Source organism: Lonchura striata, chromosome 1 (assembly GCF_046129695.1).
Source record: "Lonchura striata isolate bLonStr1 chromosome 1, bLonStr1.mat, whole genome shotgun sequence".
Classification (NCBI taxonomy): Eukaryota; Metazoa; Chordata; class Aves; order Passeriformes; family Estrildidae; genus Lonchura; species Lonchura striata.
This window is the reverse complement of record NC_134603.1, coordinates 27,462,592-27,487,332: the sequence shown is the minus strand read 5'-3', so window position 1 is coordinate 27,487,332 and position 24,741 is coordinate 27,462,592. Positions and strand designations below refer to the sequence as shown.

Below are 24,741 nucleotides of genomic sequence, written 5' to 3'. Positions count from 1 at the left end.
CTTCTGTTTCCAAAATAATCTATGAATCAGTGTCATACACCAAGCATCAGATCTTGCCATGGACACGCTTTCTACTCATGCTTCTTTTGTATGTACTTGATAAGATCTATAGAGATTATCCCAGCCTGTCTCAATGGCAGTCTTACTGCCTGACTTGTGCCAGGGTTGTCTCTAGCAGCAGGGTCTGTTCTAGGGTTTGCCTCATGGAAGCAAGATTTTGGGGGGCAACTTCCACCTTTCTCCTGGTGATGCTTTCTTGCTTACCCATGTGTGGTACAGAACAGGCTGCTTCTCTTTGTGTGGGAGATGGTAACTGCAGGCTGCAAACCGAGCTGGAATAGCCAATGTGGACTTGTTGGATTTTTTTTGTCCTAGCAGGCAGACAGAGTTGCAAAATTCCCTGGAGTTTTTTAGAAGTTCCCTGCACTAAGTAGCTGTCTGGTTGATCCATCTCATCACCAGACAGACTTCTGCATGTTTCTAGTTCATCCTGCACTGCCATCTCAACTGTACCAATGGCACAAGCTGTTATCCTTAAGATGGTTCCCCATATATCAAGTAATATTCTTCTTGGGCACACTGAAGCTATTCCACCTAAAGTGCTGCACAGTCATGGCAGTGAACCTGTTGGCTCCACAATTAAACTTGGGTGATGTGTGTGTGTGTGTGTGTGTGTGTGTGTGTGTGTGTGTGCATGTGTGTGTGTGTGTATGTGTGTGCACGCTTGCAGATGCAAATATTTTCCAGAGCTTTGAAAGGAATTGAAAGGTAGCAGGCAAAACAATGCAGTTGACAGAAATGCCTGGATGGCATTCAGAAAGTATCCAAATGAGCTCACAATTATGTGTTGTAGCTGCACTGCATTGCAAAGTGGGTAGATGGGAACACATGCTGAAATAGACCAAGTGTTTTACCCTCATTCCAACCACGAGTGCCAACACATTTTTAACATTCATTTAGATAGGTTTACTTGGGCTTTTATTTCTAGCTTATCCACGTATAAAAATTTTTACCTACAAATGTGACAAAAATACTGATACTACCAAATATGCTCTTTTTTCTTGTTTCTGTATAGATTTTTGTTTACATAGACTCTTAAATAATGTAAGTGGCGGAGCAGAATGTGTCATAGCAACTCTTCAGTTTTGTAGGTGAGTAGCAATAAATCCTGGCAGAAAGATATTTTATAGAGCTATCTACTCCTAATCTGTAAGAATCAGTTCCTTGACAATAGAAACTGTAGGGGGGAAATGGGGATTGTTACATAATAGCAAAATAATTCAATGCAATATGTAGTTTTTCTTATTTTGGCAGACAAAGATCTCGCTGTTGATAGGTTTCCATTCATGCCTACCATGTTTTCCATTGCCTGGCATAGATTTCAGTGAAGTGGAAGGCATATGACAAACTGGCTTCTTGGCTGTAGCATGCCACACCAACTATGGCATGCCCAATGAAAAGCACTGTGTGAATGTCCTTAGCACAGTGCCAGGCATGCTATCTGCAACCTGCTACAAAACAATATGGAGCTTTCTGCAGCTTATTTTTTTTTGCTTTTTTATTTTCCACACATTCATTATAAAAACAGAAGGTAGACTATATTGATATTTGCACAAACCACAAAACAATAATTTCAAAACAGCTCTGTAGTTTGGTGCAATTGCTCTGCAGCCTGGCACTGCACTGAAACACAGTTGATGCAGGTAGGTCTTAGCCTGGTCTACTGACTGAGCAAATCTAGTGAGCTCTGCTTCTCCTCGCCTGTGGTACTTCAGCCCACTGTCTTGCTGGCCCTCCACTGCACTTGCAATGCTTATTCAATGCCTTTCTTGCAATAGCAGGCTCAAAATTGGATTCTAGAACTACTTGCACTAGTGTTGAAGATGGAAATTATCACTCCTGTCAACCTGCTGACTATACTCTTGTTAGTGCAGTTCAGTGTGTACCACAGCAAGGGCACCCTGCTAGCTCAACACATCTGTTGTCCACCAGGATCTCCACATCCTTTTGTGCAAAGATGCCTGCTGGCCAGTCAGCCCCAGCCCATCCTTCCCAGGTGCAGGACCTTGCAGTGCTTTTGTTGAACTGCTTCAGGCTCCTGTCAGCCCATTTCTTCAGCCTGTCTGAGCTCCTCTGGATAGCAGCTCATGATTTCATCCTTAAACTTGCTGAGGGTATATATTTTGTGTCATTGTTCAGGTCATTAAAATCCTGCCAGTAATGAGCTCAGAGCTACATATGTCCCCTGTCCAGGCTATTCTTATGACACAAGGGAGGCTTCATATCCCTCTTCTTCCCTTTATTTCCTTCTTCTGTCTTGTCGCTTGGCCAATAAATCACTCAGTGATTTATCAGTAAATATGCCTAATTGGGAAGATGAACAGAGAAGGCATTCAGTTTATAGCTGGGCAGAAGAGTATTAACTGGTGTGACCAGCTGGCTGTTTATTTGATCTGCAGAAAACTACAGAGTTATTTAGGCTACTGGAGTGCTACAGTGCTGCCCATTCCACCGTTATCACATTACTTCCAAGCAGAGAGAAATGTCATCAACATGATGTCATAACCTTCAGCCAACTGGTTTAAGTGATGCTGATCCCAAAACTTTTTTGAAATATGCCACAGTTCTGAGGTTGGATCTTGTTAGGTTAGTTTTAGTCAAGCTTATATATATCAAAGGTACTAAAATACTTCCCATTTGTCAGCACATTTTCCTCATATTTTTATTCTATTGCATATGCATACTTTTCAGGTTGAATTTTATGCGTACTGTAGCTCTGCAACTGACCACCAGTTCAATAAGAACCAAAACCACTGGGATTTTATTCCAACTGGTTGTTTTTCATTAATAGATGCAAGACTAAAATGTCACTTTCTGAGTATATCACTTTGAAAAGTGGTGTTTCATTCAATTTCCTAGAAGATCATGTCATTTCCAGCAGCAATATTCCACCATGCTGACTAATAATAATGAAATGACAAATGTCTGCTCAGTATCTTTTGTCAATTGCTCTTCTGGCTGTGATCAGCTAATTTTCAAGTCTTTGTGTGTTTATATTCAATAAAGGTCAAACAATTGAACTATTTCTGCATCTTCCTTTCTTCAAATAAAAGTATAGATAATTTTGCCTGCTTCCTGATAGCCATTCTTGTGAAGTGGGACTTCATTACTTTCTCCTGGTGGTATATTAGGTGTGACTTTATTGCTCTCTCCTGGTAATCTACAAAATATTCAGAGGACTTTCAAATTCCCTCTATGCATATTATGCATATTCATCACAAAACTTAATATTTAAGGACTCCAGATGCAATCTCTGAAGATAATCTGAAATACCTGCTGTACCCTCATTACTGGCAATTTGGGCACCCCAGATAGGTTGGATAATTTTCCTACAGATCTCTTCTCTGTTCCTTCTAGTCTGTGTTCAATTTTGTAAATACTGTATTAAAAGTTAATTTTGAGGGTTAAACAGCTGTAGGAGAGTGAGCTGGCATTCTCCATTTCTTGCAGAAATAACTCTAGTGAAGCAAGCATGGCCTTTTGGCAAAGACTCATCTCCTGAGATCAATGATTTTCCATTGCTTTGCTCTCCCTTATATAAACAATGTAGCATAAGGAGGAAGAGGCAAAGAAAATTAAAAAAAAAAATCTGGGACAGAATGCTTGAATTAGTGTCAGAGTTTCTATCAGTGCTATTATGAAAAAGCCAAAACTGGAGTTGGAGTGTGCTATATAAGTGGCAGCATGTGATGAAAAATAGGTCTGATGTTACTTGTAATTTCTATTGATCCGACTGGTAATGGAAAAAGGAATTTTTCTGTTTTAATAATGCACTTTCTCAATCACTGTATTTCTTTTGTCACTTAATTCTAAATAAAAAACATATGAGGAACAAGATTCTTTGGATGAGAATCCTGTAATAACCTAATGCAGCAGAAGCTGATTTTTCCAAGACTTCCTAACAGAAATTACAGAAGTACCACAGAACTTTCCTAAACTTTACTCTTTCATTATGCAAGAAGGTGTCTGCTATTCATTAACTTCTATGGTTACACATTAAGTCTTTTCACTGACTCTGTAACTTGTAGCCTCTGTGTGGCTATCTTGTGTTAGAGCTTTTTCTCTATTTTATCATTTTCTCAGCAAAATGACAGTATGTGGATTTTTGTAGATAGAGATGAAAGCATCAAAGTTGCTGAGATCTGTGGGAGATACAGAAATAACCTGAAAGAATAAATTTACCTTTATATTTATAATCAAAGCAAAATTCAGACATTCTGATCTGATGAGTTTTGGAATTACACATCTAAATCCAGGACTGATGACACAATTACACTACCAAGAAATACAGTCATTCTTAGATTGATGAATGTATCAATCTGATTTGAATGAATAGCCTTTTATTAAAGCATATTTGTCTATGCCCTGTACCTAAATTCAGAATAAGATTCAAACACTTCTCCATCACCACTGTCAAATCCCTAGTTTTAATGGTGATTAGTATTATGTGGAAAAATATCTGTCTGAAGTGTAAAGTCCAAGCATATGTCTGAGAAGTAAATATAACTGCCCAACCTAAATCTCCTGGCCAACTATGTGCCTTTGCCTCTTTGAACAGGAATTATCCTTGTACGTGGTCAAAATGAGATTACAGGCTCTCGTGTTAATGATCTTTTGTCTTATGCATCTGAAAGGAGAAGTGAATAATCATGAAGGATGGAAACAATATATGGAGGTGCTAGTCTGCTAATCAGTCAAGGATATTGTACTAATTCCCTGTCCCTTGAGCAAAGCCTAAATAAAGTCATTTGGGAGGAATCGCTATGTCAGGATTACTAGAAATAGCAACCTCCTCCACCCTCTGGAAGTGAGTTATGAAACATGAGCAAACACAACCTCTTCATCTATTTCTGGAAGTAATTTTCGTATCTTTGTCCCCAGCACCATCAGTAGTATCAAGGCTTTGGCTGATGGAGCCTCACAATTGCAGATCTTCCCTTCCACCATGTTCCTCAGAGTTTTTAGTTTGCTGACACAGAAGAAGCTTTTGTGAGCACTTCTCCGTGACAATTAAGGAAAGGGGATCCATGCTGCACTTCTTTCTGTCCTAGGACTTTGCCTCTCATTAGCTACACTGCAGAATTATTTAAGTTCTGATATATTTCAGCCTTTCTATAAAGGCAGATAAGATGAAGGATCTGGACCATAATCTTAAAGTGCTGAGGTTCACCTTACATCAAAACCATTTCATGGAACATTTAAAGGCATTTGAACCATAAATGTCTTCTGATAAAGACATGCTACAGTGAACATGGTCAGAGGAAGGGCAAGATCTGGGGCATTTTAGACTGGGAAATGGGACTGCTCTACAAGTTTATAAAGATTGTGGGTTTCTCTTCCATACCTTCCTTATGTGTGTTTGGATCTTAAGACTAAAAATTTTATTTATCACTTACTACCAAAGATTGAGAATAAATGGTTTATGTAAACTTCAGAAAATTATCCTGGTAAACCTAATTACCTGTTTAACACTGGACTAGTCCTTTTCATTTCTGACTTCCACTTTAAATTCAATGCAAATTAATATAAACTATACCTAAGCGAACAGAAGTGACAAAATGGTGGGATTTTCACAGCAGACATGCACACTTTGCTTTTATGAAGTCATGACGTCATTCTTACTCAGTGCTTGAGCACACAAGAGCAGATTGATCCACACTTTAATGGAGACTTACATTTCAGCATATATGCCATCTGGGTAATGCTTGCAGCAACACTATAATGGCTAGCTAACTAGAAACTTCATAGCAATCTATGTATTGAATTTGTGTGGTTTTTTTTTCATGGACAGATGCTGTCTGGTGAATTTTAATCTCATTTCCTGAATGGTCTTCATTTCTGAACTCAATGATTGTCCTTTAAATCACTTTAAAATTAGAGACCAACCCTGTCTTACATTTTTTTTTTTTTTTATAAATCTGACTTTATCTAAAGCAGCAGTAGATTTATTAGTTACAACACAGAGAGGGGACTCGACAAATTGTCCTGAAATAACTTTCTGTATCTCATCAAGATAAAAGAACAACAAAACTTATTGGAAGTCAAGGTTCTAGGGATTTTTATGCATGGGGTGAATTACCAAGAATCCTGGAATCCTATTTCTAACTCCCTCGTTATTCTGCTTTGTAACCATGAACTACTCCCAGTGTTCCTGATTACCTAGCTGCTTCCCTTCTCTTTTTAGACCACCTCTGCTTGGGACCAAATTCAATCTTGACCTTGTTTGTCTTCTATGCCAACTGTGCATTTTCTTAAAACACTTCTCTTGTACAGACCATGTTCAATAACCAAGAGCCCAGTGAAGACTTTTTAAGGCTTTCTTTTTGGCAGAGAAGAACAGGGTTTCTACACAGGTCTTTTCTGAGAATGAAGTGAGTATTTAATCTGGAGAGAGATGTTGATGGACACAGGATACTCAGGCTTGGGGAAAGGAATAAAACCCAGAGGAAAGGGGTAAGAACACTACTTTGAATAAGGAAGAAGATCAAAGTAGAAAAAACCAGAAGAAAGCCTCATGTGTCACTTGGTCCCCTTGATGACCTTCAAGTCCTAGAGAAAGAGTTGAGCGAAAGCAGATATACAAAAGACATTTGTTTTTCCTCAGAAATAACTTATTTATTTGATTTAAAGGTCTGAATTAAAGTGTCTAATGTTAAAATATTTTCTCAGATTGCTCCTTCTTTCTTTCCACAGTCATTTTTATGTTATCTAAATGTCAAGGAGTTCACACTGACTGTGAAAAATTTGTGTGCCTGAGAGCTCAGGACAGAAATTACAGTATCTAAAAATTCCTGAGTCTTCCTACCTGGGCCATAAAATACAACCTCAAATCTGTCCCTTAAAGTCAGTTTAAAAGACACAATACTGTTATGTCACATGCTCTTGATCTGGAGGTTTGTCTGTGGGTCATGGCAGTGAAAAGATGCTCAGAAATGGAAGTGAAAACTGAGGAAGAGGTGGGAAATAGTATGTGCTCTGTCAGATATAAATACAGCTCCTGTGTACTTTGTTCACGTCTCCACTTTTAATACTGCAAAATCACAGGAATACCTCAGGTGTTTCCAAACCTTGATCTGTTATCTTGCCTCAAAATGTTCATGGCAAAATTATATGTAATTGTTCATTGGCTGACACTTCTCTTTAGCTTCAATAACTCTTACAATTTGTTGGTGTTTACCTCTCTGATGAAGTGCATAGAAAGACAGCTGTCACTTACCCTCTTACCATTTGTTTGCTGTGCAAACCACACTAAGCTTTTATAGTCTCATCTTATAAAAGAGGCTCTTTAATGGCCTTGTCTCCCCTGCACCTGTTGCAATTCATCCTAATTCAGCTTCATGAGGCCAACAGACCTGTCTCAGAGGTCATACCAGGGTCTCTTCAGCTTCAGTAACATGTCCTTGGTTTGTTCCTGTGTTTTTCTGTGAGCAGCTCCTGCCTGGTAATGCTTCTGGACACATTATCACCAACAGACCCACTCTTCTTCCTTCTCTTTCACTTCTTCTTCATATCAGAAAAACATCTATCAGCCAGGGCTATGATTCAAGACCACTGTGTAGCACCTTCAGCTACTAAATTTCACTCACTGTAGTTTACAGAGCATTCAGGGATACTGTGCTCTAGTACTATGACTGCACTATGACTCCACACTTCCATCCTGGGCTATTTGCATTTTTATTCAACCAACTTGTACATTTTTTCACTCATTTCATCACTAGCAAGTAAAATAAACTCAATCCTTCTTATACAGAAAGTCTTCTAAAATTTAAATCACAGTAATTCACCTTTCAGTCTAGTGTTTTATCTTCTATTTAGTCAGCCCCTCATCCATTTGACACCGTTGGTGCTAACCTCTGTCTTTATCTCATCTGGCATTTCCCTATGTGTCAGAATAAATATTTTTGGAAGTAATTTGATTTCTGTGTGTCACATTGGGAACACATGCCCGCTAGCAAGCATGTTTACAATTTTAAGTGCAATCTGACGCATAACACCCTCCTAAATGAAAGAAGAATTAGAGCTGAAGCAAAACAAACAAATCCTATGCTTAATTTGCTAATACCGATTTTATCTGGAGCTGGAGGGAAGTGGATCGTCAGCTAGTTTAAAGGATTTCCGTTTACCAAGGAAACACTGCAGTAGAGGAAGCAGCACCTTTTTAAAGGCTGGAGCAAATAATGCCACCGAATTTTTGCAGGGAAGTTGTTTATGAAGGCAACGGGAGACCGCGCAGCAGGGAGCAGCGCTGGAACCCAGGCGAATACGCGGGAATTTCCTAGGGAAGGGTGCGAACCTGTGATAGCCATTTGCACGAAAAGCTGTTGGACTCATCCTCTGACCCCCTGCTGGCCCCTGGATCGGGGCTATGCCGCACACCCGCGAGGGAAACGCGGCTCCTGAGGAGACACCCAGCCCCTCCGGAGCGGACAGACCTCACGCCAAAAGAGGCTTTCTACAAACGGCCATAAAAAGCCCCGCCAGCCTGCCTGAACCTGCACATTTCATTTCAGCAGCCAGCCAGCCTAGAGCTGATGTGGCTGCGTGTCCGCGCACGGATGCGCGCCTATGTCACTTGAACCTGAAAGCCATTCCTACATTTCCTACAGTTGCCTGTGCCTAGTGCTGGACATTCGTGCTTTTCTATATCCCCATCTCCTCGGCGGCGGGGCAGGCGGTGGCAGCCCTTTCCCCTGGCGCGGCATTCCCGGCGCTGTCCGGCCGGCTCCTTCCCCCGCATTCCCGGGACGGCGGGAGCCGGGCGGGCAGTGGGAGGCAGCGCGGCTCTCCCCGCCCCCGGCCGCGGCGCCGTCCCGGCCTCGGGCGGCGGGGACGGGCGCGGATTTGGCGGGAGTCTATAAAAAGCCGCCGTGAGACGAGGCCGCCGTCCTGCCAGAGCCGCCGGCAGAGGCTGGGGCGCGGCGCCGGCACCGCACCATGATCAACCCCAACTACTACCCCTGGGGCTACGACAGCGACAACGGTGAGCAGGGCCCGCGCCCGGCCGCGCCCCCCGGCGCCGAGCCCGGGCGGAGCGGGACCCGCTTCCCGGAGCCTGGCGGAGCGCGGCTCCCGGCGCGCCCGCGGCTCGGCGGGGGCGCGGCCGAGCCCGCTCGCTTGTCGCGAAGCGGCGAAGCTGCGGAAGGAGAGGTCAATGGCAGGGGGTCTTTGAGTTAAATAAAGTCAGTTTTCCTGCTGCTAATGTAAATTAAAATTATAGCAATAAAATCCGGCTTAGGATAGCCCTAATGAAGGAAGAGCAGCGCTGGGCGGCAGCCCCGCCTGCACGGAGGGCTTGGGTCTTGGTGGTCTCTTGTTCCTGCTGCAGGAAGAACAGTTCAGCATTGGTTAGGCTTTTTCCACATGAACTTCTTGGCAAAATCTTGATGATAATTAAATCCACGTTTCAAATTCTTGGCGTGTCCAGGGATCAGTGGCCTTTTCTGGTTCCATATGGCTACATGGTGCCACGTTTGAATTATTTGGGTATATCCCATCATATTCCTAGCCACTGCTGAACTTGGAGTATACACTTCTGGTTTTCTTCCTTGGCATATTATCACTCTCTTGATAGTCCGTGTTGAGGTTGCTGTAAGAGCTTAGGTTCAGTTGGAGGACTTGAAGTATCCAGTATTCCAGCTAGAAATCAATCTGGTTGCTTTTTATACAACAAAACTCTTGACAAGGCATGAATAACAACTAGGCAATTACTTACTAATGCACTTAAATGATGTTCTATACTTAACGAAAGCCAAGCTTGTGCTAATTGTAACAAGTATAATTCATATCTCTCTGGAAAAGATTTTTATGATACTTCTCTGTACTTTTTTGTAGGACCAGATCAGTGGCACAAAAATTACCCTTTTGCGAAAGGACGTCATCAGTCACCGATTGAGATCAATAACAAAGACGTGCATTATGATAGTTCTCTACTACCATGGTTTGCTAGTTATGATCCCGGTGCAGCTAAGACTATCCTCAATAATGGGAAAACCTGCAGAGTTGTATTTGATGATTCATTCGATAGATCAGGTCAGTTTTGTTTTCATCTCTAACTGTCATTATATATAAGTGACTGTTTCTCAATTTGCATGGAAGAGCCTGCTCTGAATGTTCAGGCTCTTGGAAGGGTGCTCTGTACTGCCTGTGTGTGATGTACAGGTTTCTCTGACCAGGTACCCTGTGCTGCTTCTGGCAAGGTCTAGGACTTCTTTTAAAGTTCATAGGTAAAATTCCAGGGAATGGAGAGAGCAGCAAAGAAACTTGGTACAGGGTGAATTAAGGTGTAAGATAAATTTCTGGGGCTGCAAACAGTCATTGCAGTTGTGTTGCTTTCCAGAATGAAGGAGGCCCATGCTTTATCTGTGAGAACTGAATTCCGTTTTACATATTGGAGATGCCCAGCAGAACATCTTAAATTACAATATTTAAAAACTGTATTCATGTAATTTGTGATAAATGAAGTAACAAGGCAGATATTGCCACAAAGTCAGAGTATTTAATCAGTTGAAACTCTTTTTGGCATTAATGAGGTTTTGTCTTAATGAAGATGATAGGGCTGAAAAATTTGTGTCAGGTGTAATGTCCAGAATCTTTTATCCACCTGCAGATATGAAAGTACACAGTGTACAGACTTATTTCTTACCTGCATTAAAACTTACACTTTCTATATGACTGACAGCTGTAATTACTAGGAGAAATTTTACTAATAGATTGTTTCATGTTAAGTATATATGGATGTGGATTTGATTTAATTTAATGGATTTTTAACTAATTATTTGTGTTTCATGTATGTTTCATGATCAAAATGTATGTAGGCTGGACTAGTCAATATGCTGTCAAAACTCACAAATTACTATGCAGTCAAGAGTTTTGTAACTTTTCTAGCAAGATGGGAATTTTCATTTTTATTTGAATTAAAATATCAATGTCAAATAAAATGATACACAAGTAAAGAAATGTAGCTGTGGCATGTGAGATCTCCATGACTATTACCATTTTTTACCATCTGTTGTATTTGTTGTATTATATAATGGTATATTATATATATACCATTATTATATATAATGGTATATATTTGTTATATTATCTAATGGTATATTAGATATACCAATGGTTGCATCTTCTGCATAAAAGTATAAGTATTGTTAAAATAACTCAGATTTTGAATGGGAGTATCCAGACACATCATGGGTGCAACACTCACCACAAAAAAACAGAAAGTTTCAGAATGTTCTAAAATTTTTTTCAGATGAACTGCTCAGTAACTATTGTGTTTTGATCTCAGAAATAAAAAGCGACTCACTGCAAAAAAAAGTAGGTGTATATATCAACTCTTTGAAGTCAAGAAATATTCAGTGTTTGTTGTTATGTCTCCTTTGTTATACCATTGCCTGCAGAGTCTGTGGGTGGTGTTCTTTCTCTAATATAATGCTAATTGCAGGACAAATTCCACTGTGCATACTCCTACTGACTTGAACACATTTTCAGTTTTTCAAGATATGTACAATGGCTTATTTTTTTATGTGAAAGAACCACCAGCTGCACAAAACATACATATGCAATAACAATCATATAGGAATGAAGCTTTTATTCCTTTGGACAAAGATACTCATTCTCTCTATATCTGTGTATGTGTCTATTACTCTGTCTATCTGAATTATTTCTGAGTTAACCAGAAAATGAAACATTTATTTTCCTAAGTTTTTCAGTTATAGTGGTTATACCCATATCTGTACTTCTGTCTACATTTTCATTAATTTGGATAAAACAGATTGCTGAAAAAACTGCCAAGGTGAATGATAAAATCAATTACTTTGAATGGCTCCAAATTTTACATCCATTGTGTATCCTGCCAAGAACACTTGTAGAATTCACGATTGAGCACAGTTTCTTAAATTCAAGCAATTAGAGTGTCATCCAATGTAATTCAGGTATTATGTTGAAAAAGGCCTTATTACTTTTACGTTTTGGGTTAGCCTAATGGAAGGAATTGGAGAATTTACTTCCAGCTACTTATAAAGTCTGATTGACTTTGAAAATCTGCTACAAAATTGAAAGCTATGCTGACATTGCTGACAGATGGAGTTGCTGTAGGAGCAGTATCATGTCTCTGCTGCCTATCCATACAAATTAATGGATTCTTGTGGATTCAGTTTCCTGTCTTACTGTATTCGTGTAGCTGAACCTTATGCATTGTAAAATGATTGCAGGTGGGGGCTGGAGTCTGAAAATTAGGAAAAGAACTGTGAGCTGAAATCAAACCTTCTAGGTAGCTGGTCTCAGTAAAATAAACCAAAACTTGGGTACTTTGGCAGGCTACCACTGCTATGTTTTTTGGCCTGCTTGGCAATTCAGATATTCTTTTAGATCCAGCATTGACCCATTTTGGTTTGAATTAGGACTGAAATCTTATTTCCAGTATCAGAATCTGTTTATTTCTAAAATTCATAAAATATTCATATCAGAGAAGTGTCCTGAGAGCTTCTTGCTGGTGGGACTATTGTTATGATGTTCCTTGAGATATATAACTTCTTTACAGTTAGTGACTCTGGCTATTGTTGTGATACCTTGGTTAGATGGTTACACCAGAGTGTTTGATTGCTTGAGAAACAGTAAAGATACAAAAGTCTGGTAATGGGACCCAGATAGAGCAACTGGATAGAGATACACTAAGGTCTCATTGATACCTGCCTTCATCTTCCCTCTTTGTTTATTGTTTTTGTTGGCACTTCCTATGGACATTCATCAGCCAAACAGATTCCTACTTCTTCTTTTACTGGCTTTCAGATGGGTGACATTAAAGGGTTTGGAGTACCTCAGTGCAGGAACACATTCTTACAGGCTTACCTTGATGCTGTTTTCAGAATCTTTCCTATCAATGAAATGTGTGGCTTTGAAAGTGGATGATGCAAAAAAAAAAAAATGTAGAGACAGTTACTGTAAGAAGTTGGAGCTTGTTGCTAATCAGCTCTTTTAGCGTGACTAGGGCTTGTGGCCAGAATTTTCTCAAATACCTCTTTGTGGGAAATCTCATTTATTTTTGCAAATGAAATCTTGATTATCAACTTCTGGTAAATAAAACATACATTTTTTCACTGATTATTACAGAGTGAGGACAAATCCCAGTAACTTTAATTAAACCAGGGCGAAGTCTGTCCATACATATTCCAGTTTTGGTTGATTCCTGCAAAATGTTACTTAACATTTTGTCTGCTGTATTTACACTGGAAAAAATCAGTAGCTGTTACAAAAATAGCACCACTAAATCCCAGTACTTTTGCAGTTGTGGTACCACTCAATGGCTGTACTACATAAGGCAAAAGGCAGCAAAGTAAAATTCTTCCTTCAGTATGACAACACATCTGTCATTTGTCATGATGGTATTGAGAACTCCTGTACTTGGGTACAGGGAATTTAGGATTTGAGCTTCTGTTAACTTGGAATTTCCATTGTTAGAATTAAAAGTGCTTGACTTTTAATTAGACTAGTCAAGGGCCTGCTGAGGCTGCAGCTACACAGAGGACTGTCATTTTTCTGCTCCTGGAGGTGAGGCAGCCACACAGATCACAAATGAGGATGATTTGGAAGCTCACTGATGAACAGGCTGTGATCTGGGGGCACAAAACTGGCAACGATGTGTTACAGTGTAGGTGAGAGTGGGTGGCAGGCTGACAGACTTCTGTCTAACACTTCTCTTTCCCAGTCTGTCCCTAAACGAGTACAAAGTTCAAATAGAAACAAACATAATCCTGCTGCATATCTATTCAGTGCTTGCTTAAAGAATATTTTAGTGAGAACAGAAATTTGAGTTCCAAAAGCTTTTAGGTAACACATTTTACCCCTGCAGTTAGCTGGACGATTTCAGATCCTCTTCTGAGCAGAGGCTTTTTTATGACTTCTAAAATGTGACACTGATGGGAAACAGCTGTGGTTTCTGTACGGCATTGTTAGATTCTGTTGGGAAGCAGCATAACAAAGGTAATGTGTCTTTTCAATTGTCACATAGTAGTACATTACTAATTTAATTTCATTGAGGTTTACCAGTTCATTTTATGGATTTGGCAGGATGTGAGATCATAAATCTCCCTAGCACAGTCATTTCTTTTCACGTTTATAAACAACCCTGGTCTCATGAGTCTGTTTTGTTCTCTGTGGGCTTTTTCACCTGCCTTTACAGCAAACAGGGAAGACACTTGTGTAGGGATAACTTCACCAGTTTTACTGTAGTGAGGGCAAATGACAATTGACACTAGCACAGATTCAACAACCAGACCCCTATGGAAGCTGCTCAGCAAGTGGATGCACATATTTGAAAAGCTGCTTGTCACTCTTCTGTTGTCAAGGGCACTTTACCTCAATAAGGTAAAGTGACTGGAGCAGCCATCACCACTCAACTGCAAGACACCTTCATTTTCCTGTGTCCCAGAGTGAGAGACAGGGTTTTCTTGCCTTAGTTGCATCCATCTGTGCAACACTTGCCCTAGTGATTACATTGAAAGTGATAAAAAGCCCCTTCTTTTATTAGCCCATTTTGTCTCATGCTGCTCAGCTGATGACAGAGCAAATAAAAGGTGAGCTTTTTTCCAGAGTAGATGTCCATGTGTGTGTCCATGTAGGGTTGTTCTGTGATAGATCATTCTTCACTGTGGATGTGTAGGGGCAAGAATTTGGGCAAGACAGACGTGAACATTTTTATGTCTGGTATCAGGCGCTGATGGGTCACTGGGGGTAGTGTGCAAACTCATTTAGAGTCAGTCGCTGAGCAATGGGGTGAGAGTTTGCAATAATGGGGCACCAAAAAAGGAGTGAATAGGTCTTTCCCGCTGTCTTCCTGAGCTGGTTTGCATATTCCTGTACCTGGGCCATGTTACTTTAATGGCAGCAAGTTTAAGGGAGTTACATTTTGGTAATTCTGCCATTACTCTTAGATATTTAAGGTGAACATTTCCTGTGTAATAATTATCAGAAAAAATCCCTGTTACATGTGAATAATATATACTGGCATTGCTGAAAAAAATGTTAAGATACCATCTCTTCTTTTATAAACTTTTATTTTATTCTTTTTCTGTTATGTGGTTATGCATTTTTATTTGCATAGTATTAAAGCCCAATAGGATAAAGATACGTTTAGAATTTAAGTTCCAAAGCACATGCTTAAAAATAAAAAACCTTACTAATTTTGGGCTATGCGGACATAATTTGGGATTTTTAATGTGCTAAATATTAGATAACTTAATTATTGTAACAGTTTTGTTTATTTTTCCCTTTTTAAAATGCAGGAAAATTTAATTTACTTACATTGTCATTTCATGTATTTATATGTTTAATACTGCACTCTTGTAATTAAAAGAAAGGAAATATTTTTTTGTCCTTCAGGAGATATTGTTTGCATCATTCTTTCTGCTTAACGTGTGCTAGGTAAAAGTTACCGCCTATTTATAGATGAGTGAAACTGGAATGTGTTGGCATGAGATGATGCAGAGCTTCACCTAATGCCCAATCAAAAATGTCTGCTGATGGCCCATCAGTGGAAATAATTACATACTTTTACCTTAAAGAGGATTACTTGGCCTTACAGATCTATTTTAATGGAGAATTGATGGCCTTGTCAGCTACTACTCTTACCCTGACTGTATTCACCACAGTTATGAATGTCTGTGGGAAGAAGTAAAATGAATTTGTTGAGAAAAACAGCTACCTCAACTCTTAGTGCTGTATTTCTTGAAGTGATAATGGATTTAATTATTTTCAGATTGAAGGATATTTTCCTCTGGCATATAAAGACCAGTTCTTGAGAACTGCAGAAATTTTTATAGGAATGCTATAACTTCTATCTTCAAAATAAGTGAATGAGAATTGAGTATCTTGCTGAATGTAAATACATTTTTATACTTCATTGATTCTTTCAAATAGACCACCTTCATTTACAATATTATTTATAAATAGTAACATTATTTAGAAAACTAGATATCATTCATCACTGGCTGGACTTTTTTTTAGGAAAATAGCTTGCATTCTCAGTGTTTGCTTTTCTGGTTTATTTTCTACATTCTTTCTCCTATTCCATAACTGGAGGGAGCAGCCATTAGAGCAGAAGCAGCATCAGTGATTTCATAACTCGTTAAACAATTAAGTCATAGCCTGCAATAAGATACACAATTTTGTAGTATTTTCTAGGAATTTATCATCTAGCACTTCAGTAGTTGATCTTAATCGTGGTTATATTTGTGTACTTTCACATCAGCAAATCCAGATTCAATTTGGGGGAGATTAAGACCTCTAAATTTAGGTGTTTTATTGTGGGATTTTAAAAGTTGGTGTGTTATATCTAAATTGCTGTTTGAGGCAACAGAGTTGGAGTTCAAGGAATCCAGAGAGCAATTCAGCTCACTGTATGTTGAGTGTCTGCTTTAAGGCATGCAGAATTACTCTAGAGACCTGACTGTTCTGATTAGGGGTTACTTCAGTTACCCAAACATAGGCATCCTGTGACATATTTGATAATCTAATCTATTTCCCCTTGCCTCCAGATATTGGTTTATGATGTACAGTTCTTCCACAAATCCTGGACCAGATCTCTCAGTCCTGTCCAGATATTTCTGGATTATTCCAGAAAGTACTAGGTGCACATTCATGCAGCTGAATTAAATCAGTGATCTCTAGTGACTGTAATGGAAGCCCAGACACAAAAGTTCTCCTCTGCCTGTAGGTGCATATGGCTGAAGGTGGTTGCCTGACGCGTGGCTAAAATCAGTTCAGATTTTCAGAACATAAAGCTTCAGTACACCAAATATGTAAATACACAAGTAAATGTTGCAGATAGATATGTGTTTCATTTGAAAGAATTGGGAGACCCTTGAGTCTGATGCTGTTGCAGATTATCAATTGCAGTGCTGAGAGGTGGGCCACTTCCAGGAGTCTACAGGCTGCGGCAGCTGCACTTCCACTGGGGCTCGTCTGACGACCACGGCTCGGAGCACGTCGTGAACGGAGTGAGGTATGCAGGAGAGGTAAGACTCACCACTTCTTGCTTTAAAACAGGGTGTAAAATAAAATTTGACACTCTTGTTCTGGTGGGACAAAATTTGTAATTTCTTGGTTTTTCTGGGAGTTCTTTGTATTTATTTATCTGTGCCTTCTTATTCTTACTCCCATTGATTCTTATGAACATAAATCAGGTTGAAGTCATTCTCACAGCAGGAGAAAAGAAAAATTCTGTTTGAAACAAAGGTTTCCATGTTCTCAAACCAGTGTGGTGTGAAACAGCACAGCAAGACTGAATTACTCAGATGCAATCCAAACTTACAGTATTCTGAAAATACAGAATTATAGTAGAAGTATAAAATTGCAGTGATAGAAAGGGGTGGGAAGAATTAATTACCTTGGTTCTTTAGCACCTTAGGATTGTAAAGAAAATGAGAAATGTAGACTAATAATATACATGAATGATATTCATAGGGATTCTTTGATAGAATTGATGTAATTCAAATGCCAAATGGAAATGAATCACATATCAGTAGATGATGTCTGAACTTCATGGTCTACCTGATTACTTCAGCAACTTTTCTTCAGCTTAAAGACAAGATTACAGTTACTTTTTTCAATTTCTTATTCAGATATTTATAGTTTATTTTAAAGCAAATAGTATAGTTATGCTATTAGATAATTAGATATAACTACTAGATGACTTTGCTGTCCCTTTTTTCTCTCTTTTTTGAAAGGCCTCATTATCATTCCTTGTTGCCTCAAACTCACAGTTATGTGAAGAACTGTAAAATTCAACCTTCTGATGGCTTGATGTTGAGTAATGGGGTTTTATTACGTGTTTTTCTTTGTTTTAAGCTGCATTTGTTACACTGGAATCCCAAATACAGTAATTACCTTGATGCTAAGAGAAGAACTGATGGGATTGCTGTTTTGGCCATATTTTTGCAAGTAAGTAGAAGCATGCAACCCTTCTTTGCATTGATACTATGAAGTTTCTATTCTTAGAGGGGTCAAAAAAAAGCAAAACTCTCTGGTGGGTATATTTTCTAGGGATCCTACCACATTGAAGGGGTTGACTTTCAGTAATGTATCCCTTTCAAGTTACAGAGCATGAGTCATATTATCTCGAGTGGTATCCAAAACTACACACACTTGTCCCTGCAGCTATTGTGTCACTATGTGGCTCATGGAATGGGGACATGTGCCAGAAGTGGCCCCCTGACCAACAGCAGTCAGCTGTCTTTTTTGCTAACTGGGGACAGATTTCAAGGGCATGCATCTCTTCTAGGTTTTTCATTAACTTTCTCTCAAACAATGTATCTCACAGGCAATACATATCAGCCATCCTTTCTTAAAAATCCTTTTAGGGGCATGCAGTCTCAGCCTGAAATATTAGCTGTTGCTATCTCTTGTTTAATTGATATGCACTAGAGATAGTAAGCTGGATGTCTTTTTTGAGATCAACAATTGCAAAAAATATATCTGACTATGAAATCTATGTTGTGAAATTACCTGTTATGCTAAAATTTCTGTACTGATACAATTTCTCCCTTCCCTTCTTCCCTATCATAATAGCTGTTGGGATACAGGCAGAGGTAACAGACAGAAAACATAGTTTATCAAGCTGGTGGGGTTGATAGGTTGGGTTAATGCATTATAATTTTATAGTTGATAGATGTTTAGATAGATGCTCATAGTTTTATAGTTGATAGGTGCTCATATAGAAAAATAGGAGAAAGAAGAAACCTGGACAAGGAGAACTCCTTGCTTAGCTCACACTTTCTTCTTTACAGGTAGGGGAAACTCCCAAACCAGAGATGAAGAGAATTCTTGAAGAAATAAATGCTATCAAAACAAAGGTAATGATGTTGGGCTTTTCATTATAGGAAGATTGCTCAAAGTCTCAGGACAAAAAAAAAAAAAAAAAAAGAATAACAATGTCTGACTTCCTAGTTTTCAAATTTTGCTGTGCAACATTTCCAGAATATATTTGGAAATAAAACCATGAGTAGCTGTTCCTTAATATGAAAAGTCTTTCCATTTATATATGAGCCTTCTTTGACTTAAGCAGGGCTTATGAGTTTGGTGAAAATGACTAATTTCCCCAATCTTTGCTCACCTAAAAGCTAGGCATGGAACGTTATTGCCTCAGTGGGCAGTGCCAAATAAAAGGCTTATTTAGAAATTGGTCCATTTGGTCTTAATACATAGGCTGCCTAATGGATCTCTGGAAATGCCACTTGACTAGACATCTGTGTCTTAGATAAAATTATGTGATAAATCTCAAATTTCATAGGCTGTCTTGCTTGTTATTAGCACAAATATTGTAAAAGTAGTACCTGTCTCACTTTATTATATGGTGACCTAATGCAATATTCAATAGAGAGAAAGAATTTCCATAAGAAAGGAGGCCAGAAGGAGAAATATTTCTGCACAGAAATGAGTGAAACACATTGGTACTGAACACCACTTCACATGAGTTAGCTCAGGTACAGGAAGCAGCATCATGGAGTTTTCTGTTTCGCCATGCTTCTCTGGGCCCATCTGTGAGGGTCATTCAGTCCCCCTGTCTCACTGTACCATTATATCCTCAGTCCACACATTTACAGTAGCTGAGTCACTCCCTGTTTCTTAAAATAACAGAGCTGCAAATGAATCTTGGCTAGATTTGTTGAAGAGTTTTCTGTTTAGTTTTCTTGTGGTTTTGTTTTTATTTTAAAGGGGAAAAATGCTCCTTTTCCAAACTTTGATCCTTCAATTCTTTTCCCTAAATCTCATGACTACTGGACATACCATGGATCTGTCACTACTCCACCTTGCGAAGAGTGTGTTACCTGGATTATTCTTAGAGAGCCCATCATAGTCAGTTCAGACCAGGTAAACTTCACCCTTCATTTTATTTACATGCAATAACCTGAATTTATTCTTTTTACAAGGAAAACAGTAATTGGATTAGTGAGAAATTACAGGATTAAAAGCCGAAGAACTGTCTCACATACAACAGTATAGTAGTTCAAGCCCACAGACATCACAGAGCTTTTAAAATCAATAAAAACATACCACAGTGTAGATGGTCAGGGTTTTCTTTCAAAACCATAATTTATCAGAATACAAATGTAATGGGATTGGTGATTCTGTCTGCCCTGTGCAAGCTGGAAGTGTTGAATTGAATGCTTGTTACCTGTTTCTGGAAGGCATACCAGCTAAATTTTCACAAATTGGAGCAACATCAGCTATCTATAATTTATTGTTTATCAAAAACTTCTTTGGTCACTTACTGTAAAGAAGTATGTCTTGTTAATTTCCTCTTCTAATTTCCCCCCAATCCACTTACAGGAATTTGAATGCCCTCTTTCAGCACATTTCAGCCTATGATTCTACTCTTACCACACAAGTCAGTTTTCTCACCTGAGGTTATTCCTCTGGTCAACAGACTTTAATTATGCAATACAATAAATTTCAAGGCTCCAGGATACAAAGCACATGAATATTAATCAAGGGACTGACATATTATGTAGGTATTATATTTAGATATTTAACTTCTCATTTTAAGTTTTCAAGATGATAATGTGTTTAGTGTATTCACTGATGTGCATGTTATGACAAAAAGGAATTATTTTTATTTTCTAGTACTTTGTATTTAAATGCCTCTTTATCTTTTAAGTAATACAACTCCAGTATGATGAGAACCTTAGCTGGCAATAGATGAAATATGGTAATGTGTTCATATAACTTACAGCTTAATTTTCAGAGCTTATTGAATTGTTCTGCCTTCTGTTTCTTTGTCCATCCAAAAACTAAAATATGGGGGCTATTTTAAAGTGGGTATTTTTGTTAAAAATACAAATATGGTCTGACTGGTTTCCACAAAATGAATCATCTTAGATGTTTATATTACAGAAGATCAGCTACAGATTATATTAGGAAAAGTGTAGCCATTGTTGAGCATCTCTGATTTTAAATGCATTTTTAAAGAAATAGCTAATCACATTATTAATCCAGCTTAATGAAAAGAGTTTTTTACTACAGTTGTGTTATGGTTATGGTCTTTTTTTCAGCTGTTCTAAAATTAGTGAGTTTTAGGTAACATAGAGACTGTTCTTCAACTATCCCTCCTGTAGGAAAAATTGAACATTTAAGTTAAAGATGAAATTACAGCATAAAGATGAGACATTGGCTCTTACCCTGAGGTAGCTGCTTTTAAGGCAGAATTGGCAGTGTGTGTGAAATATTGTCTAGAAATACAATAGAAATAATTCCCTCACTGCAGAGTGCCTGCACTTTAAATAATGTATTCATAAGAGGATTGTGTTGCCAATTATTTCTAATCCTAGACAGTGTAGTACATGGCAGCCTCATTAATAGTGATTATTTTAAGTGTGTGTGCATTTGCAGTGGATTTCTTGGATGCTTTTGCAGACAGATGGTAACCATATATTAGCCACAAGGGGAAGTGCAGTCACTGCAAATCAGTGCTCTGCAGGAAAATCAATTCACCAGAAATCCCAGGGAGATATAGTGTGGGTGGCCTAGCTGCTCAGATTACTTTTAATGAAAGAACAGGAATTTAACTGTGGAATAACTCTGTCTAATTGCAGACTAATTTTTTCATCTTTATGTAATCGTAGCCTGAATGCATATTGGTTTTTTACTGAGTAGAGCAGATCTTCCACAAATAATAAACTCCAGCACTCTTCTTCTCCAATTGAAATTTATCAGTTTTAACAAAACTGATGAACAATTTTCATCTCTTCCTATACAAATTATTCTTCATCTGAAATCTGAAATTTAATTTCAGAATATTAATCCATTGGATGTATATTATGCTGGTTATAACTGTGACCTCATCATTGTTCAGGCAGCCTGAGATGTCTGGCTTTTCTGAGCTGTTCAGTGAAGAGTAATGTTGAGAGGCCTGAGCTAGCTCAGTCCATAAACTGGAACAAATTTAATCAAAGTGAACACAGGTTTTACAACCTAGTCAGAAGTTCTGCTTGTATTGGACTTGAAGTCTGTACTGAAAAGTAGATCTGAATATAGAATCTCCTGGCGAACAAAGGTGATGCATGCTCTGCATGGGGCTATGTTTTCAAGCTTACATGGGAAATGTAAGCTTGCTTTTCATGGTAAGTCATTCTAACAGGGACAGGTTCAAGTGTCTGAATCACAGCTGATATACTTTGGGTCTAGAGTAGTGGGTGGTAGTGACAACAAATAAATATAGGGTATCTGTATACATGTTGCATCCTTTGAAAATCAGAAAGCACTAGAGAAAGAGTATTAAATGAGTTTTGACGAGTATGGGCAGAACTCTTCATAAGGCATCCCTCAAAAAAGGAAACATACCTTGATATGGCCAAGGAGAGTCAAGCTGCAGACCTTGTTTACAAACTATTTGAAACCTTGACCAAGACTATCCAGATTTAAATTCCAGTTCCTGTTATTTATAATGAACTTCTTGTGTAACTGCAGCAAAATATGTCTTCTGCTGCAGACCACCCATGGAAATGAACAATTCAGCTTTAAAACCTTGTAATTCTAAAGGATTTTTAACAATCAGGCACTAAGGCAGGATTAGAGTAGGAGAGGTTTATTACAGAATGTGCTGCTGTATTCACATTTTCTGAGTGCTTCCCACAGCTTCTGTGACTGTACACAGTTCTGTAGACCATACGTAAATGACACTATTTTTTGCAATCCTGTTCAAATAGGACCCATTTTTCTGTTTTGACTATTCCTAAGCCTATCACTAGGAAAAGAACAGAGTACAGTTCTTGTGGTGGTGGGGTGAAAGACATTTTCACATCTTTGAAGGAGACTTTTTTTCTCCAGCTGTACCAGCCTCCTTAGTTTAATTGTTGGGCTGTAGATTTGATCCCAAAGGATTTCCATCAATTCAATTTTTGCTCTTCTGCAGATGGCAAAGCTCCGCAGCCTCTCCAAGAATGCTGAGAACGAACCCAATCACCCTTTGGTTGATAACTGGCGCCCGACTCAGCCGCGGTATTTCAGGATGGTGAGCGCGTCATTCCTCTAGGACCTGGCTCCTGTTGGGTGGCTCTGAGAGAGGCAACCTCTAGAAATAAGAGGTGGTTTTGTTTTGTGTCTTTTGCTGCATTTACACAGAACTCCAGATGTATGTCTGGAGGCTGAAACTTGAGTTGTGGAATCAGAATTTCATTTTCAGAGGATAGCATTTATTTAGGCAAATCCTACTGTTAAAATGGAAATAGAAAATCTGTTAGGTTCTTCATAACTGCTTTAACATTAGCTTTTGTTAATAGTTAAAGGGAAGAAAGAAGATGCTACTAATAATTACAGGACAGTTTCCTACTGTGCAAATGTCCCTTGATACTTGTCTGATAGTACGCTAAAGAGGTTTCAGTTAAGAGAAGTAATTGTTTTCACCATTATAGACATATTTTTCAGTAGATGTTTTCACCATTATCCATATCCAGCTCTGAGCTGCACCAGTTAATTCACAAAGCATTCTTGGAAATTATAAACTCTTTTCGTCTATGGTACGTAAAATATGAAAGGATAGGAGATTGTGTTATAATCACTGATAAAGAGCTATACTTAGACTTTCTTAAAATAATGTACAGGTGAAACAGAGGTCTGTTCTGAAAATTGTATTCACTGAGTTATATGTAGTTAAAACTATTGGAAGGGGGAAGAGCTATTTCTTTTTGTGTCACAACTGGTTCCCTTTATTAAAAGACTAATTTCCATTTTAATATTGTAGCAGTCAAGGTGACATAAATTTTGTGAAGTTGGTCTTTGTATCCTTCGTATATATTTTATTCATGTATGCAAATGGATTTTCTGTTTTAAAAGGGTGTTAAAATAAGAAGAGTCCTTAGTCTTTTTAATTATTTTCAAGACAAATTCTCATTTCATGTACAAATGTAATCAATCCGGCTATCAATGAAGTTTGTGAATAAACATCGGAAACCACAGTTGGACTCTTAATCAAAATGCAACTGACCAACGTGTTCTTGTTTCTTGTTTTGGCACAAAGAACAATGAAACAGGGTTGTAAGCCTCAAATTGAAATAACGCTATTTCTGCATTAAAAAATCCAATAACAATAAATACATTTACTTAAGATTTTTTGTTCTGTAGTTTTTTACTATTTAGAAACATGTAAAAGTAAAAATTTTAAAGAAAGACCTGTCAGTGTCCTCTGTATTATATCTTTATAGAAACTGATGTGTAATATCTTTTTAAGCTACTTGGTTGAACTACATGACACCTAAATAGCCACATCCTTGAGACATTCACATCTATGCTTTTAGTAGTATCATCTCTATTCTGACAAAGGCTTTCTTGCAACATCATATGAATCAACTTCACAAGTTGATTGCAGAGTGGAAAAGTTCAGTCTGTATCCAAACTTAGTAAACTGAAAGGTAATTTGCAATTGAGCTCAGGAAATGCAAAGCAGTGACTGGATTCTTGGCTGCCACGTTAAGGGACAGGAGGACATTCTTGATCTGGTTGATGGGAGAGGGGTTATGTTCCTTCATTACAAAAATGAAAATTGAAGCAAAAATTGATTTCCCAAAATTGGTTTTTTGTTGTGAGTTATAAGGTAGGTTGTTTTATAAGTACCTTTATTAAACTGAGTTGCATATCCTAGAGTAGGCTTTTTTTTTTTCCTTGCAATTCTTGGTATTGCAAATGTGGAACATG

The 24,741-nt window shown here is 38.4% G+C and overlaps 1 protein-coding gene across 1 annotated transcript; it reads left to right on the top strand.

Annotated features, from left to right (window-relative positions):
• The first annotated feature begins 8,959 nt into the window (after positions 1–8,959).
• Positions 8,960–23,436, top strand: LOC110477476 (carbonic anhydrase 3). Its single transcript, XM_021543270.2, has 7 exons — positions 8,960–9,040; positions 9,892–10,089; positions 16,951–17,069; positions 17,902–17,994; positions 18,840–18,905; positions 19,768–19,923; positions 22,964–23,436. Exons 1-7 carry the CDS (start codon positions 8,995–8,997, stop codon positions 23,081–23,083), a joined length of 798 nt encoding a protein of 265 aa, XP_021398945.1. The 5' UTR covers positions 8,960–8,994; the 3' UTR covers positions 23,084–23,436.
• Positions 23,437–24,741: the final 1,305 nt, after the last annotated feature.

Bases quoted from the DNA above. Each gene is read 5' to 3' on its own strand.
- LOC110477476 (XM_021543270.2), top strand. From the start codon at position 8,995: ATGATCAACCCCAACTACTACCCCTGGGGCTACGACAGCGACAACG. The intron at 17,995-18,839 runs GTAAGTAGAAGC...TCTTCTTTACAG, and splicing joins TTTTGGCCATATTTTTGCAA to GTAGGGGAAACTCCCAAACC. The intron at 19,924-22,963 runs GTAAACTTCACC...GCTCTTCTGCAG, and splicing joins TCATAGTCAGTTCAGACCAG to ATGGCAAAGCTCCGCAGCCT.